A 12,359-nucleotide genomic window follows, 5' to 3' on the forward strand; every position below is an offset into this window, starting at 1 on the left:
GTAGTTCACTGTGGGGTGTGCAATAGACATCCCTCATCTATGATTCCTGGGACATTTTAAGTAAAGTTTACATTACTTCTTCATCCTTTCCTGGGAGTGGATGTTTGAGAGGAACTTCCAATGTGGACTTCTCTCTCCAGATGGGGTCTGAATGGACTTAGGCACAGTTGCTGGAAGCTGAGGGAGTTGCCAATCCACAGGCCACATTGGGATTGTGCTGAGGTGGCTCTCAGAAGGGCAGGGCGTCCCTGCCCCTCACCTCCTGAGGCTCGGCTCCTAACCAGGGCTTGGTGCCTGCTGTCTGCATTCCACCCTGGGATTGCCAGTGCCCAGTCATGGTGCCCCCACTCCCACCCCCGAGACACAGAGTTTGGCTTTTCTCTCTCATCTCCTCTCCCTCCTTACAATAAGTGGTTTTGCCTCTTATTCGTCCAAAACCCTGAATTTTTTCTATAAGAATTAATACTGGGCGCCTGGGTGGCTCAGTTGGTTAAGCGACTGCCTTCGGCTCAGGTCATGATCCTGGAGTCCCGGGATCGAGTCCCGCATCGGGCTCCCTGCTCGGCAGGGAGTCTGCTTCTCCCTCTGACCCTCCTCCCTCTCATGCTCTCTGTCTCTCATTCTCTCTGTCTCAAATAAATAAATAAAATCTTTAAAAAAAAAAAAAGAATACTAAAGGTCTTATCTAGTACAATGGATCTCAGTTGAAGTGTCGGCTAGACAGAGAACAGACTTTCTCCCTCAGATCAGCTAATGTCATGTTAAAGGGAGGTGATCTCTGCTTCTTCCCCACTGAGCTGGGTTACCTGGACATCTTGAGCTGAGGCGCTGTATCTTAAAAGACATCCAAATTTTCTATTCCATGGCAATAGGCGAGTTTTGCAGGTTTTCAAGGGATTTTTCCAATATCTTTAAAAATATTTTTATCTGTTCATTTGGGTTTTAATCTTCACTGCGGCCAGGTATTTTTTGTACTTATAGGAATGAAGCTGGGCCTGGGCAATCAGAAATGATGAAGCCCACACAGGGACCTGCAGACCCCAGGGTCTGAGTTGAATGGCCATCCCAGTGACTGCGGAAGACAGGGAGCTGATGTGAAAATTGAAGCGATTACCTAGATCACTCAGGCAGAAGAATTTCTGAAGCTTTTTTTTCCTTGAACAATCCCGGTAATTGCTTCAATTTACACTTCTTACTGGCAGTAGAGCCTGGGACAGAAACTGCTCTCTAGGAGTGAGCTGAATAGAGAGACGCAGTGTGGTGCTCACAAAATGATTCTGAAAACTCAGGAGAGAATGGGGGTGTCGGGGAGAACTCAAGCCTTTGGCCTTGACTTCTGCCGGGCTCAAGCGAGTCAAAGTGAGACTGTTCATCGTTGCCTGAATGATCCAGGCAATTCCCCACTTTCCGTTTCATCTCAGCAGTGATGCTTGAGGGGCATGCCGGTGTTGCTGGTGGGGGTGTTGGGTGAAATTGTGGCTAGGGAACTCTGAGTCTGTTTGAGGCCCTTACCCTGTGTACCCAGTGAGTTGGCTAACTACCTTCCAAGGACCCCTAAATCCCTGCTTGGGGAGGAGCTTGCCGGGGCAGGAAAGAGAGGAGTGGAGTGGGTAACTGTCCTGGAAGAGCATACCACACCTGTTAATTTAAGCAGGAACCACCATCAGGGCAGCAGGACTTAACCATTCCCTTAGGGAAATGATTCATCCACTAGGGTCCTTGGGAAATTCATTTCTGTAATGGAAAATTCATATTTTTGAATGAATGAATGAATAATGTATGAATGCATGAAAGACATTTATTGAGTTGCTACTTTGTGCCTGGCATCATGCCAAGCCTTGGAATAATTAACTTTATATTAATAGATCTCTCTTTTTTTTTCTTTTTTTTCTTTTTTTCTTTCTTTATTTATTTGAGAGCAAGAATGAGAGAGAGAGAGAGAGCATGAGAGGGGGAGGGTCAGAGGGAGAAGCAGACTCCCCGCCGAGCAGGGAGCCCGATGCGGGACTCGATCCCGGGACTCCAGGATCATGATCCGAGCCGAAGGCAGTCGCTTAACCAACTGAGCCACCCAGGCGCCCTCTTTTTTTTTTCTTTTTCTCACATTTTCTCAGGAGGGGTGATTCCCCCAATCTCTTCACAATCTCTGCCAGACTTTACTTCCAAACCATTTTCTCACAGATCTCTCTTTTAATTCTCACTTATCTAGAATAGATAATATTTTTAGTGCCATTTCAACAGATGGGGTTAAAAAAAATCATTCAGAGAAGCTGAATACATTTTCCAAAGTTATAGAACTCATTAGCAGAAGAACAGGAATAAAAAATGTAGGTCCTGAGCCCAAGGCTCCATCTACAATGCAACTTATTTTCAGGTTCATATATTTATTCATTTGTCCTTGCCATTATCATGATCATGATGGACATGGATTGATCATTCAGAAAATACCTATCAAGCATGTAAATAATGCATGATCCCCACAACATAGATGCAGGAGCAAGACACACACAAGGCATTTAACAGAAAGAATTGTGAAATGGAAAGCACTAGAGAATGGTACCAGACAATAATAGGAATGTCATTGCAAGGCAGCAAGTGCTCGGGTGCCGAAGCAGAGAGCCCTGTGGGCTAGAGCTGTTCAGGAAGGTTTTCAAAGGTCAATTTCTTGTTCTTTTGATGTTATATATTTTTAGAAATTGAGATACAATTGACACGTTGTATTAATTTCAGGTACACAACATAACGATTTGACATATGTATATATTGTGAAGTGATCACCACAATAAGTTTAGTTAACATCTGTCCCCATACATAGTGACAATTTTTTTTTTCTTGTGATGAGAGCTTTATTCTCTTAGCAACTTTTAGATAGGCAATACAGTATTGTTAACTCTCATTACCATGTTGTACATTACATCCCTAGGACTTACTTATCTTATAACTGGAAGTTTGTACTTTTGATCCCCTTCTTCTGATTCCCCCACACCCACCCCATGCCTCTGGCAACCACCAACCTGTTCACTGTGTCAATGAATTCGTTTTTGTTTGTTTAGATTCCACATGTAAGTGAGATCATATAGTAGCTATCTTTCTCTGACTTATCTCACTTAACATAATGCCATTAAGGTCCATTCATGTTGTTGCAAATGGCAGTATTTCCTTTTTTATGGCTGAATAATATTCACGTGCACGTGTGTGTGTGTGTTCTTTACTCATTCATTTGTTGATGGGCACTTGAGTTGTTTCAATATCTTCGCTATTGTAAATAATGCTGCAATGAGCATAGGAGTACATATATCTTTTTGAGACAGTGATTGCATTTCCTTCGGATAAAGACCCAGAAGTGGGATTGCTGAATCATATGGTAGTTCTATTTTTAATTTTTTTTTGAAGGACCTCTATACTGTTTTCCATAGTGGTTGCACCAGTTTGCCTTCATACCTACAGTACACAGGGGTTTCTATCTTTTTAAAATTATGGTAAAATATACCCCAATAGTTATTGAGAATAATACTGCTATGAACATGGATGTACAAATATCTGAGACCCTGATTTCAATTCTGTGGAATATATATATGCAGAAGTAGAATTGCTGGATCATATGCTAATCTATTTTTAATTTTTTTTAAAAGATTTTATTTATTTATTTGACAGAGAGAGAGAGAGACAGTGAGAGAGGGAACACAAGCAGGGGGAGTGGGAGAGGGAGAAGCAGGCTCCCCGCCGAGCAGGGAGCCCAATGTGGGGCTTGATCCCAGGACCCTGGGATCATGACCTGAGCCAAAGGCAGACGCTTAACGACTGAGCCACCCAGGTGCCCCTATTTTTAATTTTTTGAGGAGCTGTTAAACTGTGTTCCGTAGTGTCTGCACCATTTTATGTTCCCACCAACAGTGCACAAGGGTTTCAATTTGCCCACATCGTCTTTAACACTTATTTTCTGTTTTTGTTGGTGGTGTTCTATAACAACCTTTCTAATGGATGTGACGTGCTATCTCATTGTGGTTTTGACTTGCATTTCTGTAAGATTAGTGATATTGAGCATCATTTCCTGTGCTTATTGGCTAATCTTCTTTGGAGAAATACCTATTAAATACCTATTAAAGTCCTTTGCCCATTTTAAAATCAGATTTTCTTTTATTGTTGATTTGTAGTAGTTCTTTATATAGTCTAGATACCCCTTAATATGATTTACAATATGTGATTTACAAGTATTTTCTTCCATTCTGTGAGTTGCCTTTTCACTCTGTTAATAGTGACCTTTGATACACAAGAGTGTATCATTTGATGTGGTTCAGTTTATCTATTTTCTCTTTTGTTTTCTGTGGGCATCTCTTCAATTTTTTTAAGCCCAGGCCAATCGTAAACTTTCTCTAAGATTTTTCAATCCTACCTAGTCCATCTCCTTTTTTTTTTTCCTCCATCCCTTTGATTAAGCCTTCTTAGCCACCATTGGGCAGCCTACCCAGGGTATCTAACTTGTTTCTAAGTTTCTTGAGGGTAATGACTTATTTTGTAACTTCCCCTCAAGTTGCAAGTGGGCAGGAGGGAAGGGGGGAAGTCTTTATTAAACCTCTTTTTTAAAATTAATTAATTTACTTTGAGAGAGAGAGAGTGAGCAGGGGGAGGAGCAGAGGGAGAGGAAGAGAGAGAATCTCAAGCAGGCTCCCTGCTGAGTGTGGAGCCTGATGCCAGGCTCCATCTCACATACCTGAGGTCATGACCTGAACTGAAACCAAGAGCTGCGTTTGGATGCTCAGCCAACTGAACCACTCAGGCACCCCCTTTGTTAACCCTCTGGTAAAGAGTTCATTTAATAAACCTAAATTTATATATATAGTGGCAGCAAATGTCATTTGCTCAGTTAATAGTCGATGAATTGATAGATGACTGAATAAATGAAGAATGAACCCTGGGACACACAGGTCTCTCCACCCCAGGTAATGCATGTGCTGACTTTCTCAGATCTTCTCAGTATGTGTGAGGTTCTGGTAATCTTCAGTGGGCTCAGGGAAACTGGAGATTGGGCTGACCTCTCCAGTATATTGTGAAGGTGACCGCTAAAGATGGAGAGTGTCTGAGTCAGAGCCTGAGAACTATTAAAATGATGACAATGTGGTGCTTGGGCCTTTATTTTTTTAACTTACTTTCCCTGCATCTGAGGACAGGAAATCAAATTGGTGCTGCTTATAATGGCTTATGAAAGTTTATTTTGGTAGGTCTGTCTTCTTAGCTAGGCAGAAAAACTGTATTTCCAGGTGCACTTGCATTAAAGCAACAGATGTATTCCTTAAATTAACTAAGTACTGCATTTGTTTTACCATTTGTTCAGCACAGAACAACAACAACAACAACAACAACAACTAAAATTCAAGTGTTTAGACTATGTGCATGTCAGGCACCATGCTAGGTGCTTTAAAAGTATTATTTCTTCTAATTTCCTCAAAACCTCTATGAGATGATTATTATTCCAATGACAGAGATAAAATTGAGTCTTAAGGAAATTAAATACCTTGCTGTGGCTCCCACATCTAGGAAGTGGCAGGGCTGGGATTCTTACTCAAGTGGAGCTTCCTTCTAGGTTGGATTCCTTATTCAACATGCTGCCTACTATGCGCTAGATGCTAGAGACATAAAGATGAGGCAGATATCATTGCCCATGAGAGTGTAGTGATAGAGATGTGCATAGAAGATTATGAGGACAACAAGGAGGACACCTACCCTTTGTGGATGTTTATTAAGTCAGGGAAGCCTTCCTAAAGAGGGAGGGTTGAGTTGAGTCAAAAAGGAAAAGGTAGCACTAGAAAGGGAGAGTGGACATCTAATTGTTTGGCCAGCCCAGCATCATGTTCTTTTTCTGGGAATAGCATCCCTCTTCTTTTGGGAACCTTCCCACCATGGTATTCCTCAAAGATCTTACAAAGTTCCTGACTCTGATTGAGTGGTCTAGGGCTAGACACCTAAGCCCATGCCAATCACAGACTAGTTGTTGTTGTTGTTGTTGTTGTTTTCCAAACCAAAACTCCAAGCAAACATCTAACCTTATCTAGTGGTAGAAATTGAAGGGTGAATCCCAGGGACTCTTGGCAGCTGGGTTTCCTGACATTTGGGAGGGATGATCTGGAGTGAGAAAGAATGAGGCCAATACAAACAGGAAACAGGGACAAGAGATAGAGAGAGTGTCTTGGTAGCCTGCCTGTTCCCTGACTCCATTGTTTAATCATTTTTTAGAATAAGCAAGATAATCTGGATTCTTCTGATAAATTCTCCTTTTGCCACAGTGGCTCCAGTTGGGTTTCTATTACTTTTTACTCTGTGAGCCTTATTTAATATACTTACTTAGTAATAGGCATGAATGGGTGACCCCTAGAGAGCAAATGGCTTAAACAAAGTATCAGAACAAGCAGAGCAAGAGGTGAATGGAGGAAGCCACAAGTAGTTTGGTATTTGTCAATGTGTAAACATTAAGACAAGAAGTGTAGGAAATGAGACCAATAAGTAGGCAAAAATCTGATCATGGGGCCTATATTATGCAAAGGACTTTAGAACTTGATCCTGTATATATTCTGTTTATTCTATAGGTTCTAAGTAGGCATTAGGCAGAGGTTCTGTAAACCTCATTATTATTAATAGTAATTAAGAGGTTCCTAACCTGGCAGCCACAGACAGGCTTCAGTTGTCCCCAAATCCAGTGAAATAGTGTGAAAAATCTATGGGCATGTATAGTTTATTTGTTTTTGGTTTTTGTTATGGAAAATGTTCTCAGCTTTCATCAGATATTAAAGCAGTCCCTGACCCAAAATATGCTGTGAACTGGTTTGTGCAGGCATTTTGGGGAATGATGGCTTCAAATATTCATGCAAATCTCATTTCCCCCTTGATTTCCTCACAACTCTTACAAAACCGTTCAGCACAGAGAAAATGCTCCATAACGTTTCTGCTGGACATTGTCTTAAGGGCTTCTCCTTGGGGATCATGAAAAGCTGTAAAGAGATGATATAGATCTGGTTTATATAGAGATTTTAACTGGGAATGCTGGATATGACCTCCACCCTGTTCTTGACCTGGGCAGCCAGACCAGAACTGCAGGCTTTCGGAGGTGGCACCTGGGGTACCACCGCTGTCCCCAAAAGCCAACTGTAAGTGGTATCCTTGTCCTTCCACCGGCAGGCAGAGACTACAAGTCCCGGGATGCTCCACTCTCCAGCCGGGGCGAGGGCGGGGCGGATCTCCGCAGTGACGTCACCGTCCCGGGGCGAGCCGGAGGTGGGCGGGGCGAAGGGGCGGGCCGGGGAGGCGGTCGAGCGCGCTGGTGCTGATGCAGGATGGCTGAGCGCGCAGGAGCCCGGGAGGTCTGAGCCGGGCGAGGCTCGCTCCCTGCGCATCGCCTCGTCCGCCGGCCGCGTGGTCGCGGGCAGGTGGGCCCGGAGCGCCGCGCCGGGCCAGGGCAAGGCCAGGGAAGGCAGGTCTGCAGCCGGAGGGGCCGGAGGCTGATAGAAGCCTACCCGGTCTGGGAGCGGCCCGAGCTGCCCAGCCCGCCGAGTTCGCGATGACCTGCTGAGAAGCTTCGTCGGAGGCTGCAGGAGGCGGCCTCGCTGCAGGCGGTGCGGTTCGTGGCCTCCTCCCTCGTCCTGCTGAGCCCCGGCCCCCCACCCATCCCCGCGCCCCCTCCCTGCCGCCGGCCGAGATGGCGGATCCAGCTGAATGCAGCATCAAAGTGATGTGCCGGTTCCGGCCCCTCAACGAAGCGGAGATTCTCCGAGGGGACAAATTCATCCCCAAATTTAAAGGCGATGAGACCGTGGTGATTGGGGTAAGTGTCCGGGACGTGTGGCTTCCCCTGCTGCTTCGCGCCGCAGCCGGGCGCCCGAACGCCCCAGACCGCAGGGGTGTTCGGCCGCCCCTTCGGACATCCCCCACAGGGCTGCCCTCTCGCGTAGACTAGAAGAGAAACCCCCTCCCCCACTCCCTATAGTTCGCTCCCGGGCGGTGGAGGGGCGACTGGGGGCGGCGGGGCGGGCCCAGGTGGCGAGAGTAGAGGTGGGGGGCGAGGAAGGGTTCGGCGCCGCCATTGTTCTCGGGGTGGGGGCTGTCGTGGGCCTATTGTTCCCCGCCTTGGCCACGCCGCGTGGGTAGAGTGCTCGCGTTACCCTCAAGCGGGGTGCCCAGGCTCCCCTTAGAGTATGATCTCTGTAGCCCACAAATGATTCCAGGCATCAGTTCGATTTATCGAACACTTTACCTGTTCTTCTCACGACCTTAGCAAAAGGAAAAGAAAAAAAAGAGGTACTGGAAAAATTCTAGCCTCGGCTGGGAGCTCCCACCCCGTGTAGACGCGGCTCCCCGCGGCGTTTCACCTTGCCCTGCTTGCAGAAGGCGGGGGGTGTGGGGAACCCTGGTGGCCTTGGTGTCCCCGGGAAGGCCTGGTGTGTCTCCTGATTCCTCTCAATCCAGGCTGCCCTGGATGTGGTCTCCGGGTCTGACCCCTCCCCAGTGAAGCGACCTCCCACCTGGTGTCCACAGACCGTCGGATGTGCTTCGCCCTGGGTGGAGATGTGTGCCCACATCTGTGGGGCTAAGGGCCCAGAGCGCAGCCAAATAGTCCCTCTCTGCCAGGAGTAGAAGTTACTTTGTGTGGTCGGGTCAACCCCCCCCCCCCGCTTCCCCCCCCTCGCTTCCCCCCCCATCTCCCTTCCTACCTTTCCCTTCCTCCCTTCTTCCCCTCCCCCCCCCCCCCACTTGGCTCCCTTTCTGCAGCCCGGGCTGCCGGTGGGGGCAGGGAATACCATTGGGTTTTAGTTCTTAAAGCAGTATGTCAATTAAATAAACCAGCCTTTCCCCCCGCCCTTTCACCCTCCGTTGTCCCCAGCGTGTGTAGCTGACGGTGCCCTCTTTGTATGCGAGCCGCGTGGGGTTGGGACCGAGTTAATGGGAGCCTCCCGATCCCCGCTGACATATTCCTGGCAGCCCGCTCGAGGCTGCTGATGCAGCCTTCCCGTCCCCGGCATTGATTAAGTGATGTCATCCCGATTACTGAGCATGCTCCGGCTAACCCCCTCCCTCCGATTCCCCCAGTGGCTAGAGTATTTAGGTCAAGTGATTGACAGGTGACAGTTTATCGAGGGTCTCTGCCGGTGTCTCCCAAGGCTTTCTCAAGCACCAGAGGCTGACGTTTGCCGGCCCAAGCAGCCTCCAGCATCTTCCTTCACCAAGGTTGTGCCGCAGTCTCTGCGAAGGGCCCGGGGGACTAGCAGGTACTAGCAGAATGGTAGGCGGGTGCTCTCCGCGAAAGGGTAACGGAGGCAAGGCTCTGGCCTTTGCTCAGGGGCTTCATCTCGTACCCCCCTTAGAAAGGCAGCTCCACTTGACGACCTCTTCTCCCCTCCCCATTTTCACAGTCATCGGGGAAACCGTGACCTCCAAATGCTATGTGGATTGGTGTTTATTCTAAGATCTGACCTATGAGGGCAGGGCAGAGGGCTTTTATCTCTGCTTAGTGTTAATTTGAGGAGAAGATGTATGCTACAATTATTGATGAGGAGGAAAATTCTCTACCTAATGGCAGATATGGGATCAGCAGCCAGCACATGGGGCAGATAGTAGCTTGTTTGGGTTACACCTCTCAGCTGGGATCAGGCTGTGGTTTAGATAGAGTGGGAGTTACTGGGGACATCTAGTCCCTGCCCCTTACCTTGTAACAAATTTTTAAACAAATAGTTATGCAGCACTAGAACATGATCTGGTGACCCTATTTTTTTTTTTTACCCCTCCAGAGGTTTTAAAGAAAAGACTAGAGAGGTTGTTTCTTCTTCTTTCTTTCTTCTTTCTTCTTCCTCCTCTTCTTCCTCTTCCTCTTCTTCTTCTTCTTTCTTTTCTTCTTCTTCTTCTCCTTCTCCTTCCCCTGCTGCTGTCCCTTTCCCTCCCCCTCCTTCTTTCCCTTCCCCTCCTCCTCCTTCTTCTTCCTCCTTTTCCTTGTCCTCTTCCTCCTCCTTTCTTCTTCCTCTTCCTCCTCCTCCCCCTGTCTCTCCTTCTCCTCTTCCTATTCTTTCTCAGTCTTCTAAGAGTGATACACCAAGACTAATGAAATAGAGTAATAAATCATCCTCTTTGATCTGTGTCAAGGCAGAGATCCTAAGAACTATATTTCCCACCTAAGTATACATTAAAACAAAGTCACTATATAAAATAAGTAATTTAAACAAAAAAATGGTGGATGTGAATACGCATGTAACTCTTCAACTGTAACGTGAAAATTTTGATTATCTTACTATAATCCTTTAATACAACAGCTTTGAATTTTCTTTAAGATTAGTTTTTTTTTAATTAAAATAAAGCATTCATATAGAAAAGTGTTACCATAGGGTACAGCTTAATAAAGCTTTTATTAAGTAACCACTCCCTCATAACCACTTGTCAGACTAAGAAACAGACATTTTGGGGACCCCAGAAGTCCCATTAGGGTCCCTCCCAGTCACTAGCTCCCTTTGCCTTAGAGTAACCACTCTTCTGACTTCTAATGCCATAGATTAGCTTATTTTTTTTTAAATAAACTTTATGTACATAAAACCCTATAGTATGTTTGCTTTTGTGTGTGGCTTCTTGCAGTCAACATCATGCTTGTCAAATTCACCCACGTTGTAGTGTGTAGCTGCAGTTTGTTCATCCTCTTTGTTCTGTAGTATCCCATTGTATGAATGTACCACAATTTATTAATCCATCAACTGCTGGCAGACCTTTGGTTAGTTTCCACTTTGGGGTTAATGTGGACAGAGCTACTGTGAACATTGTTTTACACTACACATCTTTTGGTGAGAGTGCGTACAGAACAGAAGACTGTCAGATGCTGAAGATGTTGGGACTGGGGTTGGCATGTGCTAGGACCATTCCTATTTCTAACTAATAATGTGTAACTAAAGGAAATGACCATTCTAGCAGCCTGTATCATATTTTGTACACTGAGCGGAAGGGCTCCCATGTCAATTCAGTTGCAACGAGCCCATATGGTTCCGTTGCAGGTGGAGACTGCCTTAGCTGGACATTTCTTTCCTTGCTTGTAGAGGTGCAGATTGCAGGGATTACCAAAGAAGGCCAGAACCATCCAGAAATGTCAGTCATCTTCACTCCCAACAGATACATGTAAAAAATGAATTTCTGTGAAGTTAGCTATTAGTCTAAATAATTCAGAACCCCGAAATTCTTTTTTTTTTTTTTTTGAAGCCGGGGTCATTTTTTTTCTTTGAAGTTCTGTTCAATTTTTATGGAGATGTATGCTAACAGGGAGATTTTGCAGGTGGAGTTTCTAGATTTGTCTTTTTAAGAAAATGTCCTGTCTTGGAGGAATCCTCTGCAGCACTCTTGCATTTTTTTCCAGCTCCTGGCAAAGCTTTCTTTCTCTGAGCACCCCAGCCACACTCTCCCCACTTTGAACCCCTGTAGCATTATTATTTTTTTTAAAAGATTTTATTTATTTATTTGACAGAGAGAGAGATAGCGAGAGCAGGAACACAAGCGGGGGGGTGGGAGAGGGAGAAGCAGGCTTCCCACTGGGAGCCTGATATGGGAATCGATCCCAGGACCCTGGGATCATGACCTGAGCCCCAGGCAGACGCTTAACGACTGAGCCACCCAGGCGCCTGAACCCCTGTAGCATTATTTTGTATATGATCTTGTAACTTTGTTGTCTTAGATTGCTATTAGTTTTATCATTGTCTAATGACATTGTAAGCCATGTGCAGAGATAAGGACCATCTGTGTTTTGCTTCTTTATACTTCCCAGGGCTTTGCCCACAGAAAGCACTTAATAAGTATTTATTGATCTCTTTGTTGAATTTAGAAATCTTCACTTTGGTATATTTAACTTACTTCGTGGGCTCTTAATTGGCTGTAGGCTGCAGAGAGTAGTTAAAAAACCAGTTTTAAAGAGAAATGCTATTCCTTTGAGCAGGCCTGGTAAGACAGCAGAATACCATAAGAAAATTGGGAAAGTACTACCTTCAGCTTTGTTAAAAATTAGGAAAGCTGTTGATAGTGGTGGTGAGCTGGAAGTAGAGGGTGGGGATGGTCTAGTGATTAGAAAAGGGACTCCACATAAATTAATGCTTCAGAGGAAAAATATTGGATTTATAGCATTTCTTGAAGTACTCCTCCATTAGCTGCTAAAAGGCCTGGTGAGTTAGTCAATACTCTGGGCTCTGACTGTTGGTTTTGATGTATCTGTATTGATAGAAACTCTCTGTCTTGGAGAATTCCCAGTAAGGTTCTTTGAAACGGACTTTGACATTTCAGTTTCCTCATTTGGGGCTTTCCTCTTGTTCAAAGTCCTAGGAAAGCAGTAAGTTCTGACCTATTTGACGTCAGCC

The 12,359-nt window shown here is 45.5% G+C and overlaps 1 protein-coding gene across 3 annotated transcripts in view; it reads left to right on the top strand.

Annotated features, from left to right (window-relative positions):
- KIF5C (kinesin family member 5C) overlaps positions 1–12,359 on the top strand; it is a 174,805-nt gene that overhangs the window by 17,101 nt on the left and 145,345 nt on the right. For 2 of the 3 annotated variants that reach the window (XM_045868902.3, XM_064586513.1), the window contains exon 1: positions 7,310–7,813. The exons of the other annotated variant lie outside the window; for it this stretch is intronic. In XM_045868902.3, coding sequence (XP_045724858.1) covers positions 7,688–7,813 — 126 coding nt within the window. In that variant the 5' untranslated portion in view covers positions 7,310–7,687. Of the gene's footprint in view, positions 1–7,309; positions 7,814–12,359 lie in introns of those variants that run through there. 3 annotated transcript variants of the gene reach the window in all.

This window comes from Mirounga angustirostris, unplaced genomic scaffold (assembly GCF_029215605.1).
Source record: "Mirounga angustirostris isolate CCGP_5_RB_7025 unplaced genomic scaffold, mMirAng1.0.hap1 SCAF_3, whole genome shotgun sequence".
Lineage (NCBI taxonomy): Eukaryota > Metazoa > Chordata > Mammalia > Carnivora > Phocidae > Mirounga > Mirounga angustirostris.